The sequence below is a fragment of the Corylus avellana genome, chromosome 6 (assembly GCF_965113065.1).
Source record: "Corylus avellana chromosome 6, dhCorAvel1.hap1.2, whole genome shotgun sequence".
Lineage (NCBI taxonomy): Eukaryota > Viridiplantae > Streptophyta > Magnoliopsida > Fagales > Betulaceae > Corylus > Corylus avellana.
In genome coordinates this window covers 7265478-7280337 of record NC_142495.1, presented here as the reverse complement: position 1 = coordinate 7280337, position 14860 = coordinate 7265478, and the positions used below count along the sequence as shown (strand labels likewise).

The following is a 14860-nucleotide window of genomic DNA, read 5'->3' as shown; positions in this document are numbered from 1 at the left end:
TTTACATGTTGGTCTAGGACTTCTACTATAAGTCAAACAAGGAGTCCAATTACACATAGGAGAAAGACTCCAAAACCCATATGTAAAGGAGTAAACCGGTTGAACCAAGAACCTCTCCTACTTGAAGAAGGAAACAAACCATTGGGTCCCACCATGACTTTTAATTCAAGTCATACTTAACACTCTTCCACAGTCTTCTTCTCACTACAAAAGCCCCATTCCTCCAATTCTAATGCAGCCTCCTTCTCTTCCACTGAAAGCCCAATCCTCACCGCTAGAAATGGGAAAAGATAAAACATAGTGGGGGTGGACGCACCTTTTTTTCAAATTACATCTGTGGTAGTGAGATATATATGTGGTAAAAACAAATGCAGGTACAGGAGCCTTGGAAACATATTTTTCACGTTGTTATAGATAGGATATATGAATCTTGCAGTAATGAATGTCTGGTTTAATTAAGATGAGGCTCATATGGAAGGAGGTGCCCACATAGAGGTGAAGAAGATTGAGGATTATACTTTCTTGAATTCTTCATACGTAAACAGTGTTGAGGCAACATGAAGTTTAGGAAACCCAAAGTACTTGTCAATGTTGAATCACCTTTGCTTCTAGGTCACTATAAATTTTTTTATCTTTTAGTTATTGTAAATGCTCCGAATAAATTAATTAATTGGTAATTAAGTACTCAGAAGGCCTCACTGTCTAATTCCCCCGAGAATATGACCAAGAGACCTTTACTTCTCAAAATAAGAATACTAAGTAGCGAAAACATATTATATTTCTATTAACATTAATAATTACAAACATGACATTTACTAAGAATCATTACATTAATTGGAAGACTTACCATGACTTACATTAATTACAAACATGACCCATGTTGGATTTAACAATGGAGTTAGCCAATGACCTTTGATATTATGAAGAAATTTACAAAGCTATGAAATATAAAGAGAAAATAGAGAAATATGAGAAATAATTTATGGGTGGTTTGGTGTTAAACACGTACGTCCACCACTAGGATAGAGCCTAATAGGGCTATATTTTCACTTTTATTGCTTGAATATAATTGCATACAAAAGGACCTATTTATAGAATTTACAAATGATTTTTGAATATATTCAAATCCAATCTAATTATATATAGTCAAATCCATTCATATAGGATAATTCAATCTCATCCAATCCCTAAATTTAGGATAATCCAATCCTCACTTGTTATAAGGATTTCTATCATTATCAAATACTCTAACATTAAACGGGTGGACTTCGGTGAAGTTCTCTTTCAAAAAGAGCGTATGTCTAAACTCAATATACCGTTTAGATCTTAGTTTAGTCCCTACCCAAAGCGCCTAACCCAAGTCTTCCATTTGCTCACCACCTCAGGCACCAAATTAAAGTCTCAGATCTAACTAATCACAAGCTACATGTATTACGGGCTATCCCATGCATGGTCTTACCAAAAAAATATCAATAAAGACCTCATCTTACCCTTAGCTAAGGCGACATATATGTGTCAACCAACTCTATGTGTTACTTAAGCATCAAGGGTCATAATGTCTCATATTTGCTTGTTACCTAAGCGCTAGAGTTAGTTGCTTTTGTGACTGAACCACCCTAAACCTGTTGACATACCTTTTCACTAATGATTATTAGCATTATCATGAGCCACACGAATAGAATAATGTGCTTCAATTAATGTTTGTTTAGATGAGATTTAATGGAATCTAATGTGGGCTTTACTAACTTTAAAAAAAAAAAAAAATGTGGGTTCCAGTACTATAAGCTGTATAGAAGAAACTAAAATGGATTTGGGAAATCTCATTTTTGTAGCTATAGCTCAACAAAACTGTAAATATTTCATTAATGGTAATTAAGAGCATTAAAAGAAACTAAAATGAATTTGGAAATATCATATTACTTTGTCAATATTTTAATGATTTATTCATTAATGATAAGATTGTTACAACACTCACTTAGTTGTGTGAATTAATAGAATTTCCAAAAATGCCCGAAACTTCAATACTCATTTACTGCTCACTTATTCATCACAAAGAGTTTCAAGCTTATAAATTATGGATTTGTGTTCAACTTCTACATCAAAGGAAACTTCATCAAGTGATCACCGGCAAGAGATCGTAGCTAGAGCAATATAAGAGAATGAGGAGTGTTTTAGTGATGATTGTGTTTGTAACTATGCTTGTGCTAGTTCTAGCACAAGCTGATGACTCATCTTCGATAACACCAGCACCTTCCCCTTCAACATTTTCCCTACAACAAGACACTGGTGGCTGTGATAACTTATGCGAGTTGAGGTGTTATCTTAAGAGAGGCATCCCACAACTTTACCAATTTTGCATGCAGCTTTGTAAGCTCACTTGCCCCATCAGCGGTGGTGGCGGCAGCAGCGGTGGCGGCAGCAGTGGTCAACCAGCACCTACCCCTCCAACCCCTTCCCTATCGTCATTTGTCATCCATCATTGTACTTCTGCTTGTGTTGACTCAATTTCCACCAAGTTAGGCTTAGGTAATATACATATTTAAGGATAAGAAATGATTGGTGTCAATATTTTTTTTCATATATTTTTTTCATCTCATCTTACAAATCAACCATTAGATTTGCGGACTTATGTGGATTCTATATAAGTCAATGGTAGACCACACAAATCTAATGGTTGATCTATTGAATTTATAAGAGAATATGAGAGAATTATGGGCAAATTATTGACGCTAATCATTTATTTATTATAAATCTGCATCTTTATGTATTTGTTAGGATAGGATTTTGTAAATTTGCACATATTCTTGAATACTAATGTGTGTTTTTAACGTGGCATGTAGATGCAGAGAAAGTTAAAGGAGATTATGTGGAAACCTGCGACAACTACTGCAAGAAGAAGTACTAGCATATGCTATGAATTTACTTGTAATAAGGCCTTAGATTCTGTGGCCATGCTTTGAATATTTTCCGTTGTCTTCGGTTTCTTAGTTCTCAAGAAAAGTTGTTACCCCGAGGGCAATAATTGTCGAATGTATTCCATTTCCAATATTTATAAGATGATATTCGGATCTTATGAACCAATATTACTGGACAATCTGGGCACTGTTTGGCAAAAGCCGTTACTATTCATCTAAAAAATTTAACTCCTAACATTCTTATTTTTTACATCACATCAATCCATTTTTTTTTATTACTCTTCAAATAAAAAAAAAAAAAACTACAAAACAATTATTATTATTATTATTTTTTTCACTTCTCCATACCAAACATTATTATTATTTTTTTCTTCATCAATCAATTTTTGCTACAGTTCTAGTTTACTAAACAGTAACTGTCGAATGCCAAATAGAGCCCTAAGATCTTAAGCAGGTGAGTTTTAAAATTTTGTGTGACTAACAAATAATTAAATGAATTCCAAAATATTAAGGAAAAACAAAATAATTAAAATGCATACTTCTGACTGGTGCTGGGGCTCTGTTCAAAACTACGTACCTTAATCCTGGCAATTTTTTTTATTTATTTTTAACGTTAACATAAAGGTTGCCAAAAGACTTAATTTTTTTTTTTTTTTTTTTTTTTTTTTAGGGGGAAATCATTCCTATCTCATTAATTGATGAATGATACATCATAGAGCAAAAGCTAACTACAAAACAATTATTATTATTATTATTTTTTTTTTTCACTTCTCCATACCAAACATTCTTATTTTTTTTTTTCTTCATCAATCAATTTTTGCTACAGTTCCAGTCCACTAAACAGTAACTGTCGAATGCCAAATGGAGCCCTAAGATCTTAAGCAGGTGAGTTTTAAAATTTTGTGTGACTAACAAATAATTAAATGAATTCCAAAATATTAAGGAAAAACAAAATAATTAAAATGCATACTTCTGACTGGTGCTGGGGCTATGTTCAAAACTACGTACCTTAATCCTGGCAATTTTTTTTTAATTTTATTTTTAACGTTTACATAAAGGTTGCCAAAAGACTTAATTTTTTTTTTTGAGGGGGAAATCATTCCTATCTCATTAATTGATGAATGATACATCACAGAGCAAAAGCTCTTAGAAAATTATATCCGAAGCTATGAGGTTGCAAGTCATAGATAGATATATAACAATCTGACATTCAAGACCTATCTATGACATCAATATCTGCTAACTCATGACTAATCTTCAGTTGTAACAATAGATCTGTTCCTGACAGACTCAACTCAATGTATAGGTACCTCATATTTCTTGGCCTTGGGAGCAGAAAATCCGATGCCAAAACTCATCCTCCTTAGCCAAGAGAATTATGTTTACGAGCTTAATGCATATTCCTATCGTTTTCTTAATTGCTTAATAAAAACAATAAATAAAGAAATGAAAATTGAATGAACGAAGAAAAAGAAGTATCGCAACAAAACTGTAAAAAGACGCCCTGATGAAGACCAATCTATATATATATATATATGTGTGTGTGTGGATGAATTATACTCAAGAGTTAATTCAACCCAACATTATAACGTAGACTCATTAAGTGTTTGCCTTTCCAAGTTCTAAGTTAGATGAATCATTAAATGTGAGGTCTATCAATTTTTGAATAGCTTGAGCTTGATTACAAGAATAATTTAATAGGCAAATTATTCAAAATCATTTGATAAAGAGATTCAAATTTTGATTGTTTGACAAAATTGCTGGGGAAGAAAAAGTTTTTTAATACATGCATAACATCTCTATATTTTTCTAGTAAATCTTTTGGAGTTTGACCATCCTATTTCAGTAAAAAATGAGTCTTATGCAAGTAGTTAAATTTAATTAAATTATGCAACAATCCCCTCACATTTTTGCAGAAATTGAGGCACTAGTTTTCAATTGAGAAATGATTGGTGTCAATATTTTTTCTATCTCATCGTACAAATCGACCATTAAATTTTAGAGAAATGATAAATACACAACTTTTTGGCACAACTTTGACCAAATTTTTCTCTTTTATTTTTTATTTTTTTATTTTTTATTTTTTTATTTTTTTATTTTTAAATACAATGCATAAAATACAAACTAATAATAGGAAATGTGTCAAAAAATGACCAAGTCCTCCGAATATTGGACAAAAGCCAAGAAATGGACTGCAGAAGTAGTAACCAAAGTAAAAGCGGTACAAGAAGAGGTACGAATCTTGAAAGGTCTCTCAACCATTTCTAAAGGGACAAGAACTTCAAAAGGTCTCTCAACCCTTCTTGAACTCTTGTTGGAAAGCAGCAATCACCGCCAAAAGGAGATTGTGGCACTGCCAAAATTAAACTAGATCGGCCATAGAAATTATATGAAACTAAAATGATTTGGAAATATCATATTAATTACTTTGTCAATATATTAATGATGTATTCATTGAGTAATGATATAAGGAGGACTAGAGTCATCCTAGAGTTATCCCAAATGTGATGTGGCATTTAAAATTACCATTGAAATTGAGATGACAATTATTGAATTTTGATCTATTGGTGATTTTAAATGCCACATCATATTTGAGATGATTCTAGGAAGACTTTGTCCTCCCACATTACTCGTATTCATTAATGATAAGAATGTTACAACACTCACTTAGTTGTGTGAATTAATAGAATTTCCAAAGATGCCCGAAACTTCAATACTCATTTATTGCTCACTTATTAATTACAAAGAGTTTCAAGTCTATAAATTATGGAGTTGTGTTCAACTTCTACATCAAAAAAAAATTCATCAAGTGATCATCAGCAAGAGAGTAGCTAGAGCAATAGAAGAGAATGAGGAGTGTTTTAGTGATGATGGTGTTTGTAACTATGCTTGTGCTAGTTGTAGCGCAAGTTGATGACTCTTCTTCAATAACACCAGCACCTTCCCCTTCAACCTTCTCCGTACAACAAAACATTGGTGGCTGTGATAGCTTATGCGAGTTGAGGTGTTTTCTTCAGAGAGGCATCCCACAGCTTTACCAGATTTGCATGCAGTTTTGTAAGCTCACTTGCCCCGGAGGGGGCGGTGGTCAACCAGAACAAGCACCTATTGATGCTTCTTTGAAAGCACCAGCAACGACCCTCCCAACCCTTTCCCTACCACAAGACACCGGTGGCTGTGATAGCTTATGCGAGTTGAGGTGTTTTCTTCAGAGAGGCATCCCACAGCTTTACCAGATTTGCATGCAGTTTTGTAAGCTCACTTGCCCCATCGGCGGCGGTCATCCAATACCTACCCCTCCAACCCCTTCCCTATCATCATTTGCTATCCATCATTGTACTTCTGCTTGTGCTAACTCAATTTCCACCAAGTTAGGCTCAGGTATATATACACATATTTAAGGATACAATATTATAAATTTGCATATCTTTATGTATTTGTTAGGATATATACGATTGTGTAAATTTGCACCTATTCTTGAGTACTAAAATATGTGCTTTTTATGTGGCATGCAGATGAGGAAAAAGTTAAAGGAGATTATGTGGAAAACTGCTACAACAACTGCAAGAAGAATTATTAGCATATGCTATAAATTTAGTTGTAATAAGGCCTCAGATTCTGTGACCATGCTTTGAATATTTTCCTGTTACCCCGAGGGCAATAATTGTCCAATGTATTCCATATTCCAATATTTATAAGATGATATTCGGATATTCTGAACCAATATTAACTACTGAAGAATCTAAGATCTTAAGCAGGTGAGTTTTAAAATTTTGTGTGACTAACAAATAATTAAATGGATTCCAAAATATTAAGGAAAAGCAAAATAATTAAACATGCATACGTATGACTGGTGCTAGGGCCATGTACGTTCAAAACTACGTACCTTAATCTTGGCAGTTTTTTTAAACGTTTACATAAAGGTTGCCAAGAGACTTATGGTTACGAGCTTAATGCATATTCCTATCGTTTTCTTAATTGCTTAATAAAAACAGTAAATAAAGAAATGAAAATGGAATGAACAAAGAAAAAGAAGTATAGCAACAAAACTGTAAAAAGACGCCCTGATCATGAAGACCAATCAAGCGCATGTGTATATATATATATATATCATGAATTTTACTCAAGAGTAATTAATTCAACCCAACGTTATAACATAGACTCATCATGTGTTTGCCTTTTCAAGTTTTAAGTTAGATGAATCATCAAATGTGAGATCTATCAAGTTTTGAATAGCTTGAGCTTGATCACAAGAATAGTACGTTGAATAGGCAAATTATTCTAAATCATTTGACAAGGAGATTAAAATTTTGATTGTTTGATCAAATTGCTGGGGAAGAAATTAAAAGTTTTATAATAATGAATAACATCTCTAATTTTTTTCTAATAAATCTTTTGTAAGGCATGCATACGTCAATTTTATAAAAAATATATTTCCATTGTATTGAGAAATCCACAATATAGATTACCGGGGTCCGGGATTACCTAAGCTTAGTTTTTTTGGGAAAATGAGTTTGAGATTTGGAGTTTGACCATCATATTTCAGTAAAAAATAGTCTTTACGAGCATGCAAGTAGTTAAATGTAATTAAATTATGTCACAATCCTCTCATAGTTTTCAATTGAGAAATGATTGGTATCAATATATATATATTTTAATCTTATCTTACAAATTAACAATTGAATTTATGGACTTAATTGAACTCCACATAAGTCAATGGTGAACTCTACAAATCTAATGGTTGATTAATTGAATTTGTAGAAGAATACAGGAGAAATATTGGCAAATTATTGACACCACCAGAGTCATGTTGAGAGAAGATGGTAATAACCCATTTTGGAAAGAAAAATTCATTAATAGCTTACCAAACCTGTTTGCTCATAAGATTAGACAAGTCCTGAGTAATGAAAATTCCATAATTGACTATGATAGTCTCACGTATGGAAGCATAAGAAGTGCAATCCAAAAAGAATGATTAAAAATGTGTATTGACATGAAAATTAGTAAACAAGCTAGTAAGGATAAACAAAAAGTCAAATATAAAAAGAAAGAAAACAAAAAATTGATATGAGCAAATTAAAATATTTAGGGTTAATAACTTTTTTGGTACCTCGGTTTTAACGTTTTTTTTATTTTTTTTTCCCCAAGTTTTAAAACCAAACAAATCTGGTACCTCACCTATGAGAAAAGACAAAATCAATACCTCCGTTTGTTTTCGTCAGTCCCAATTAGCGAAATTACCATGTGTTACTCTCATAATACGCCATGTGTCCTAAAAATAAAAAATAAAACAATAATAATAAAAAATAACAATTAAAAAAACAAAAATTAAAAGAAAAAGAAGTTAAAATTTTATGGGGTGGCCAAATCACTCCCAAGGCCCTTGGGGCGGTTCGACCACCCCAAAGGGCCAAAAAGAGGGTGGCTTTGGCCACCCCATGCCTGCCGCAGAGAGTGGCTGAAGACACCCCATGGCCTCTAGGGGTGACCGAGCCACCCCCAAGGCCAAAGGGGGTGGTTTTGGCCACCTCCTTTTTGGCCCTTGGGGGTGGCCGAGCCACCCCAAAGCCAAAGGGGGTGGCTGGCCACCGCATAAAATTTTCACTTTTTTTTTTTTTTTTTTTTTTTTTTTTTTTTTAATTTTTAATTTTTACGACACGTGGGAGTGACACGTGAAAATTCTGTTAATTGGAACTGATGAAATTAATAGAGGTATTGATTTTGTCTTTTCCCATAGGCGAGGTACCAGATTTGTCTGGTTTTAAAACTTAGGAGGAAAAAATAAAAACGTTAAAACCGAGGTATCAAAAAAGTTATTAACCCTAATATTTAAAATGTGAAAAATTTGGTTATTTTGCAAATGATTGTAACGTAAAAAATACTATCAAACAGTTAAACATATCAAGTGAAGATGAAGAAAACTTAATCAGTATTTTAGAATTAAGAAATACTGATTCCAGCGAAAATGAGGACAACATTTCAGTAACCAGTTCTTCTAGTGATTTTCTCTACGATAGTGAAAATTCTAGTAAGTCTAGTTCACCGGACATCAATTTTGGTTGTAAAGATAGTTGCTGCAAAACAATCAATGTCCTTACTAAAGAGGAAGAACAAGAAGAACATTAAAAGAAACTAAAATGAATGTGGAAATATCGTATTACTTTGTCAATATTTTAATGATGTATTCATTAATGATAAGAATATTGCAACACTCACTTAAGTTGTGTGAATTAATAGAATTTACAAAGATGCCTGAAACTTCAATACTCATTTACTACTCTTTTATTCATTATAAAGAGTTGGAAAAAATATAATTTAGCCTCCCAAACTATCAGTCATTTTCATTTTAGCTCTCTAATGTTCAAAAAAGTGATAAAGTAGCCCCTCAAATTACCAAATAGTTGCAATTTGACCATTCCGTTAGTCATTACCTTCAAATAGGATGAAAAACTCAAAACTACGTCATTTTGGCAAGGTTAAGTTACTAAAATGCATTTTTGAAAAAAAAAAGTCAATTTAAAAAATGCCCCCAAAGTGACGTCGTTTTGAGAAAAAGAAAATTAAAAAATTAATTAAAAAACAAATTAAAAAATGGTTTAGGGGTGGTTCGCCGGCCACCCCCCGGCCACCCCCAAGCCTATGGGGGTGGCTGGGCGGCCAGCCCACAGGCCTGGGGTGGCTCGCCGGCCACCCCCATCTTCAATTGAGACGTAAGTCTCTCTCTAGAATTTCATTCCTCCACAAATTCAGCCATTTTTTCAACTTAATTCTCAAACTCTCTCTATTTTTCAATCCCCAAACTCTCTCTCTCTTTCTCTGATTACGCTTTTTGGTTTCTTCCCAAATTTTCTCTCTCCCTCCTCTCTCTCTCTCTGTTTTCCTATCATACAGTGACAAGCATACTAAACCCTAAAACTTAAATCACAACAAAACGTTGTGCGCGTGACGAGCATCAAGCAACATTCTAATTGTTAATAAATCACAAGGAGCGAAAACCGAATGACAGTCCATTCAACCGAATCTTCTAGAACACTCGAAGACTTTACTGTTTTCTAACATTTTCACAGCGACCAAACAACGCGTGAAGGAATCAGAAAACAAAGAGAGACAAAAGCAGTGATACGAACTTGTAGAGATCGTCGAGGAGTTCCTGGGGAGGAAGCCTGTTCTTGTGTGGAGCACCACTGGAGGACCGGTGGAGGCTGGACATGACTTTTGGATTTTGAACTCAAAGTGAAAAGAAAGAAAGAAGAAAACCCTAACTATTTGTATTCGGCGGAGGAGCTCTTCCACTTTGTGCTTTAGACTTGACCGAAGGAGCTCCAGAGGGATCGAGACAATTGGCGGAGCAGCTATATTGGTTCACCGGTTTTCAAAGGCCATGGGGTGGCTGGCGAGCCACCCCTAAACCACGTTTTTTAATTAATTTTTAATTTTTTTTTTCTCAAAACGACGTCGTGTTGGGAACATTTTTTAAATTGATTTTTTTTTTTTGTCTCAAAAGGGTATTTTAATAACTTAACCTTGCCAAAACGACGTTGTATTGAATTTTTCATCCTATTTGACTGTGATGACTAACAGAGTGGCCAAATTGCAATTGATTGGTAGTTTGAGGGGCTACTTTATTACTTTTTGAACATTAGGGGGCTAAATCGCAAATGGCTGGTAGTTTGAGGGGCTAAATTATATTTTTCCCTAAAGAGTTTCAAGTCTATAAATTATGGATTTGTGTTCAACTTCTACATCATAGAAAATTTCATCAAGTGGTCATCAGCGAGAGAATAGCTAGAGCAATAGAAGAGAATGAGGAGTGTTTTAGTGATGATTGTTTTTGTAACTATGCTTGTGCTGGTTGTAGCACAAGCTGATGACTCTTTTTCGATAACACCAGCACCTTCTCCTTCAACCTTTTTCCTTCAACAGGACATTGGTGGTTGTGATATCTTATGCGAGTTAAGGTGTTTTCTTCAGAGAGGCATCCCGGCGCTTTACACGCTTTGCATGCAGTTTTGTAAGCTCAATTGCCCCGGAGGAGGCGGTGGTCAACTAGAACAAATAGCTATTGATGCTTCTTTGAAAGCACCAGCAACTACCCCTCCAACCCTTTCCTTACAACAAGACACCGGTGGCTGTGATAGCTTATGCGAGTTGACGTGTTTTCTTAAGAGAGGCATCCCACAACTTTACCAGTTTTGCATGCAGTTTAGTAAGCTCACTTGCGGTGGCAGCGGCGGTGGTGACAGTGGCAGCAGCCGTTATGGTCAACCAGCACCTATCCCTCCAACCCCTTCCCTATCATCATTTGCCATCCATCATTGTGCTTCTGCTTGTGTTGACTCAATTCCCACCAAGTTAGGCACAGGTAGATATACATATTTAAGGATAGAATATTATAATAAAGAAAAATTATTTGTGTCAATATTTTTCTTATCTCTTCTTACAAATCAATAATTAGATTTATAAAAAAAAATAATAAAACTCTCAAACTAACAGCCATTTGCGATAGAGCCCTGTTATTTTAACAAATAAACTAATAAAATAATTGTAAAAAAAAAAACCAAAATTTTTTGTAAAAATACAAAAAATAAAAAATAAAAAATAAAAAAAATCAACGGGCGAATAAAAACAATTTTTTTTTACGGAATTTGATTCCAAGGACTAAATTGTTTTTTTTTTTTTGGAATATGTCAAGAACCTTTAATTTGATTTTACTTTCATATGACATTAAGCAATTTGTAATTTAGGTCAACTACAATGACTAATTATTTATTTATTCCCAAAAAACATTTTGTTTTGTATTTATTTTCCCATTGGTTTTTTCTAAAAAAAAAAACAATTTTTTTTTTTTACAATTATTTTATTATTTGATTTGTTAAAAGAATATGGGTATTATAGGAATATGAAAAATAAGTGGTCTTTTGAATACATTTTGGTAGTTTGCTTTAGTAGCTTTTGAACATTGTAGGGGTCTATCGCAAACGGCTGTTGTTAGTTTGAAGAACTTTTTTTTTTATTTTTTATTTTTATTTTTTTTTTTATATCTTTTCATAGATTTATAGACTTATGTGGACACCATATAATTTAATAATAGACCGCACAAATCTAATGATTGATCTATTGAATTTGTAAGACAATATGAGAGAAATATGGATAAATTATTGACACAAATCATTTATCCATTATAAATCTGCATCTTTATGTATTTGTTAGGATACGATTTTGTAAATTTGCACCTATTCTTGAATACTAATGTGTGTTTTTAATGTGACATGCAGACAAAGCTAAAAGGGATTATGTGGAAACCTGCTACAACAGCTGCAAGAAGAACTATTAGCATATGCTATGAATTTACTTTTAATATAAGGCCTCAGATTCTGCGACCATGCTTTGAATATTTTCCTTTTGTCTTCGGTTATTTAGTTCTCAAGAAAAGTTGTTACCCCGAGGGCAATAATTGTCCAATGTATTCCATTTTCCAATATTTATAAGATGATATTCGGATATTATGAACCAATATTAATTACTGGAGAATCTAATATAAGATCTTAAGCAAGTGAGTTTTAGAATTTTGTGTGACTAACAAATAATTAAATAATTCCAAAATATTAAGGAAAAACAAAATAATTAAACATGCATACGTATGACTGGTGCTGAGGCTATGTTCAAAACTACAACCGTTCTTGAACTCTCATTGGAAAGTAACAATAACCACCAAAAGGAGATTGTTTTGAAATAAGCACTGCTAAAACCAAACTAGATCCGTCATAGAAATTATATGAAAGTACAACTATATCCCTTGAATTAAAAACAAAAAAAAAAAAACAAAAAACCAACAACAAAAAAAATTGTGTTAAGAGAGCTATAACCAAGCCCACCCATGGCTAAGAACTTCCCAACCATGGTCTTCGCTGTGTCTTGTAAACTCAGAGAATTTAATATTTTCCACCTTTCTGTAATCTAGCATAGGCTGATGATATATATAATGTGAAGAGTTACAATTCAAATTCAAATGTACAAATTCTTCTAAGATAATGTAATCTATCTATACAATTTCAAATATGTAATTATCCTAATCTAAAGTGTTTCAATTGCAGCTTGTTATCTTGAGTTTGTTGAGATAAGACTGGAGATTATCTTGTGAGAGTCTTTATCTTTTACACCTCCCCTCAAGCTCAGTGGGGGTGTTACAATTCTGAGCTTATCACATAGATTTGAAAACCGGATTGAGGATAAAGGCTTGGTGAAGATATCTGCAACTTGATCTTTGGATGAGATAAACCGAATGTCTAGAGATTTTGAAGCAACCATATCCCTAACAAACTGAAAGTCAATTTCCACGTGTTTGGTTCGAGCATGAAAGACCGGATTGGATGAGAGATACTTGGAGCCTATGTTGTCACACCACAAGACTGGAGGATGTGAGACAGTGATCCCCAGTTCACATAAAAGGGATTGTAGTCATGATAATTCTGCTTCTGTGTTTGCTAGTGCCTTGTATTCAGCTTCGGTACTTGACTGAGCCAATGTTGCTTGCTTTTTACAACTCCATGAAATTAGATTCTTCCCAAGAAGACACAGTACCCTTCTGTAGACCGATGATCGTCTTGACACCTAGCCCAGTCGGCATCAGTGAATTCTTGCAGTCTATTCGATATGGACTGTTGGATTTTTAAATGAAAATGAATAGTTTCCTTTTGATATCTCAATAGCCTTTTGGTAGCCTGCCAGTGAGGTAGTAAGGGTTTGTGCATGAACTGTGACAATCTGTTCACTGTAAAGGCTATGTCGGGTTGGGTAATAGACAGATATTGTAGAGCACCGATTGTACTTCGGTACGGTGTGGGATCCGAAAATACCTCACCATCAAAGGCAGATAAAATAACTGAAGTAGACATTGGAGTGCAAATAGGTTTTACATCAGCCATTTTTGTTCTCTGTAAAATGTCTAGCATATAACGATGCTGAGAAAGATGAATACCATCATGTAGCCTTGCCACTTCTATGCCTAGAAAAAAATTTAACCAAATCCTTGACTGCAAACTCAGATGCCATACTATGAAGTAAATTATCAATTTCTAAAGTAACTAAGCTAGTAATAATTATGTCGTCAACATATATAAGAACATATATAGTACAAGCAGCAGATTTATATATAAACAAAGAGGTGTTTGATTTTGAAGCTCTAAATCCAAACTTTAGTAATTTATTGCTCAGTTTAGAGAACCAGGCCCTTGGTGCCTGTTTGAGACCATAGAGGGCTTTCTTAATACGACAAACATGGTTGGGAAACTAAGGGTGAGCATAACCAGGGGGTTGTAACATGTAAACTTCCTCAGATAAATTACCATGTAAAAAGGAATTTTGAATATCAATTTGCCTAAGTGACCAACCAGATGAAATTGCAATAGACAATACCAAACGTACCGTTTTTGGTTTAATTACCGGGCTATAGGTCTTTGAGTAGTCGATTCCAGCTTGTTGGTGGAATCCTTTCCTCACTAATCGGGCCTTGTAGTGATCAACTGAACCATCTGCCTTCCTTTTTATGCGTAATACCCATTTGCATCCAACTAAATTCTAGGCTGTGGAAACAGGAACTAAACACCAAGTATTATTTTGTAAGAGTGCATCAAACTCAGAATTCATAGCTGTTCTCCAATGAGGGTCCATAGATGCCTAAGTGTAGCATGTGAGTTCTGTAATATTGAAAGCACTGTCAGCCATGAGAGCATGTGGAGAGGGGTATTTTGTGGATCCATTAGGAAAAAGCTTTGGTTTTGTGATATTATTTTTTGCTCGTGTGAGCATAGGGAGAGTATTGATGGGTATGGGTGATTCAGATGAAGGAGAAGAAATCTGGAAATTTCCAGATTGAGGCTGTGGGTGAGCTTCGGCTATTGGTGAAGACAATGGAGACGTGTGTGTAGGGGGCACGGGTACATGGG

The 14860-nt window shown here is 34.2% G+C and overlaps 1 protein-coding gene across 1 annotated transcript; it reads left to right on the top strand.

The window, feature by feature from the left end:
• The first annotated feature begins 5730 nt into the window (after positions 1–5730).
• LOC148584816 (uncharacterized) lies at positions 5731–12249 on the top strand. The gene is made up of 2 exons (XM_088517299.1): positions 5731–6296; positions 12197–12249. The coding sequence occupies exons 1-2, from the start codon at positions 5765–5767 to the stop codon at positions 12247–12249; spliced, it is 585 nt and encodes a 194-aa protein (XP_088373425.1). The 5' UTR covers positions 5731–5764.
• Positions 12250–14860: the final 2611 nt, after the last annotated feature.

What these genes read in the sequence shown, in the direction of transcription:
- LOC148584816 (XM_088517299.1), top strand. Translation starts at nt 5,765, where the DNA reads ATGAGGAGTGTTTTAGTGATGATGGTGTTTGTAACTATGCTTGTGCTA. An exon ending in TTCCACCAAGTTAGGCTCAG is followed by an intron (nt 6,297 to 12,196) that starts GTATATATACAC and finishes ATGCAGACAAAG; the next exon opens with CTAAAAGGGATTATGTGGAA.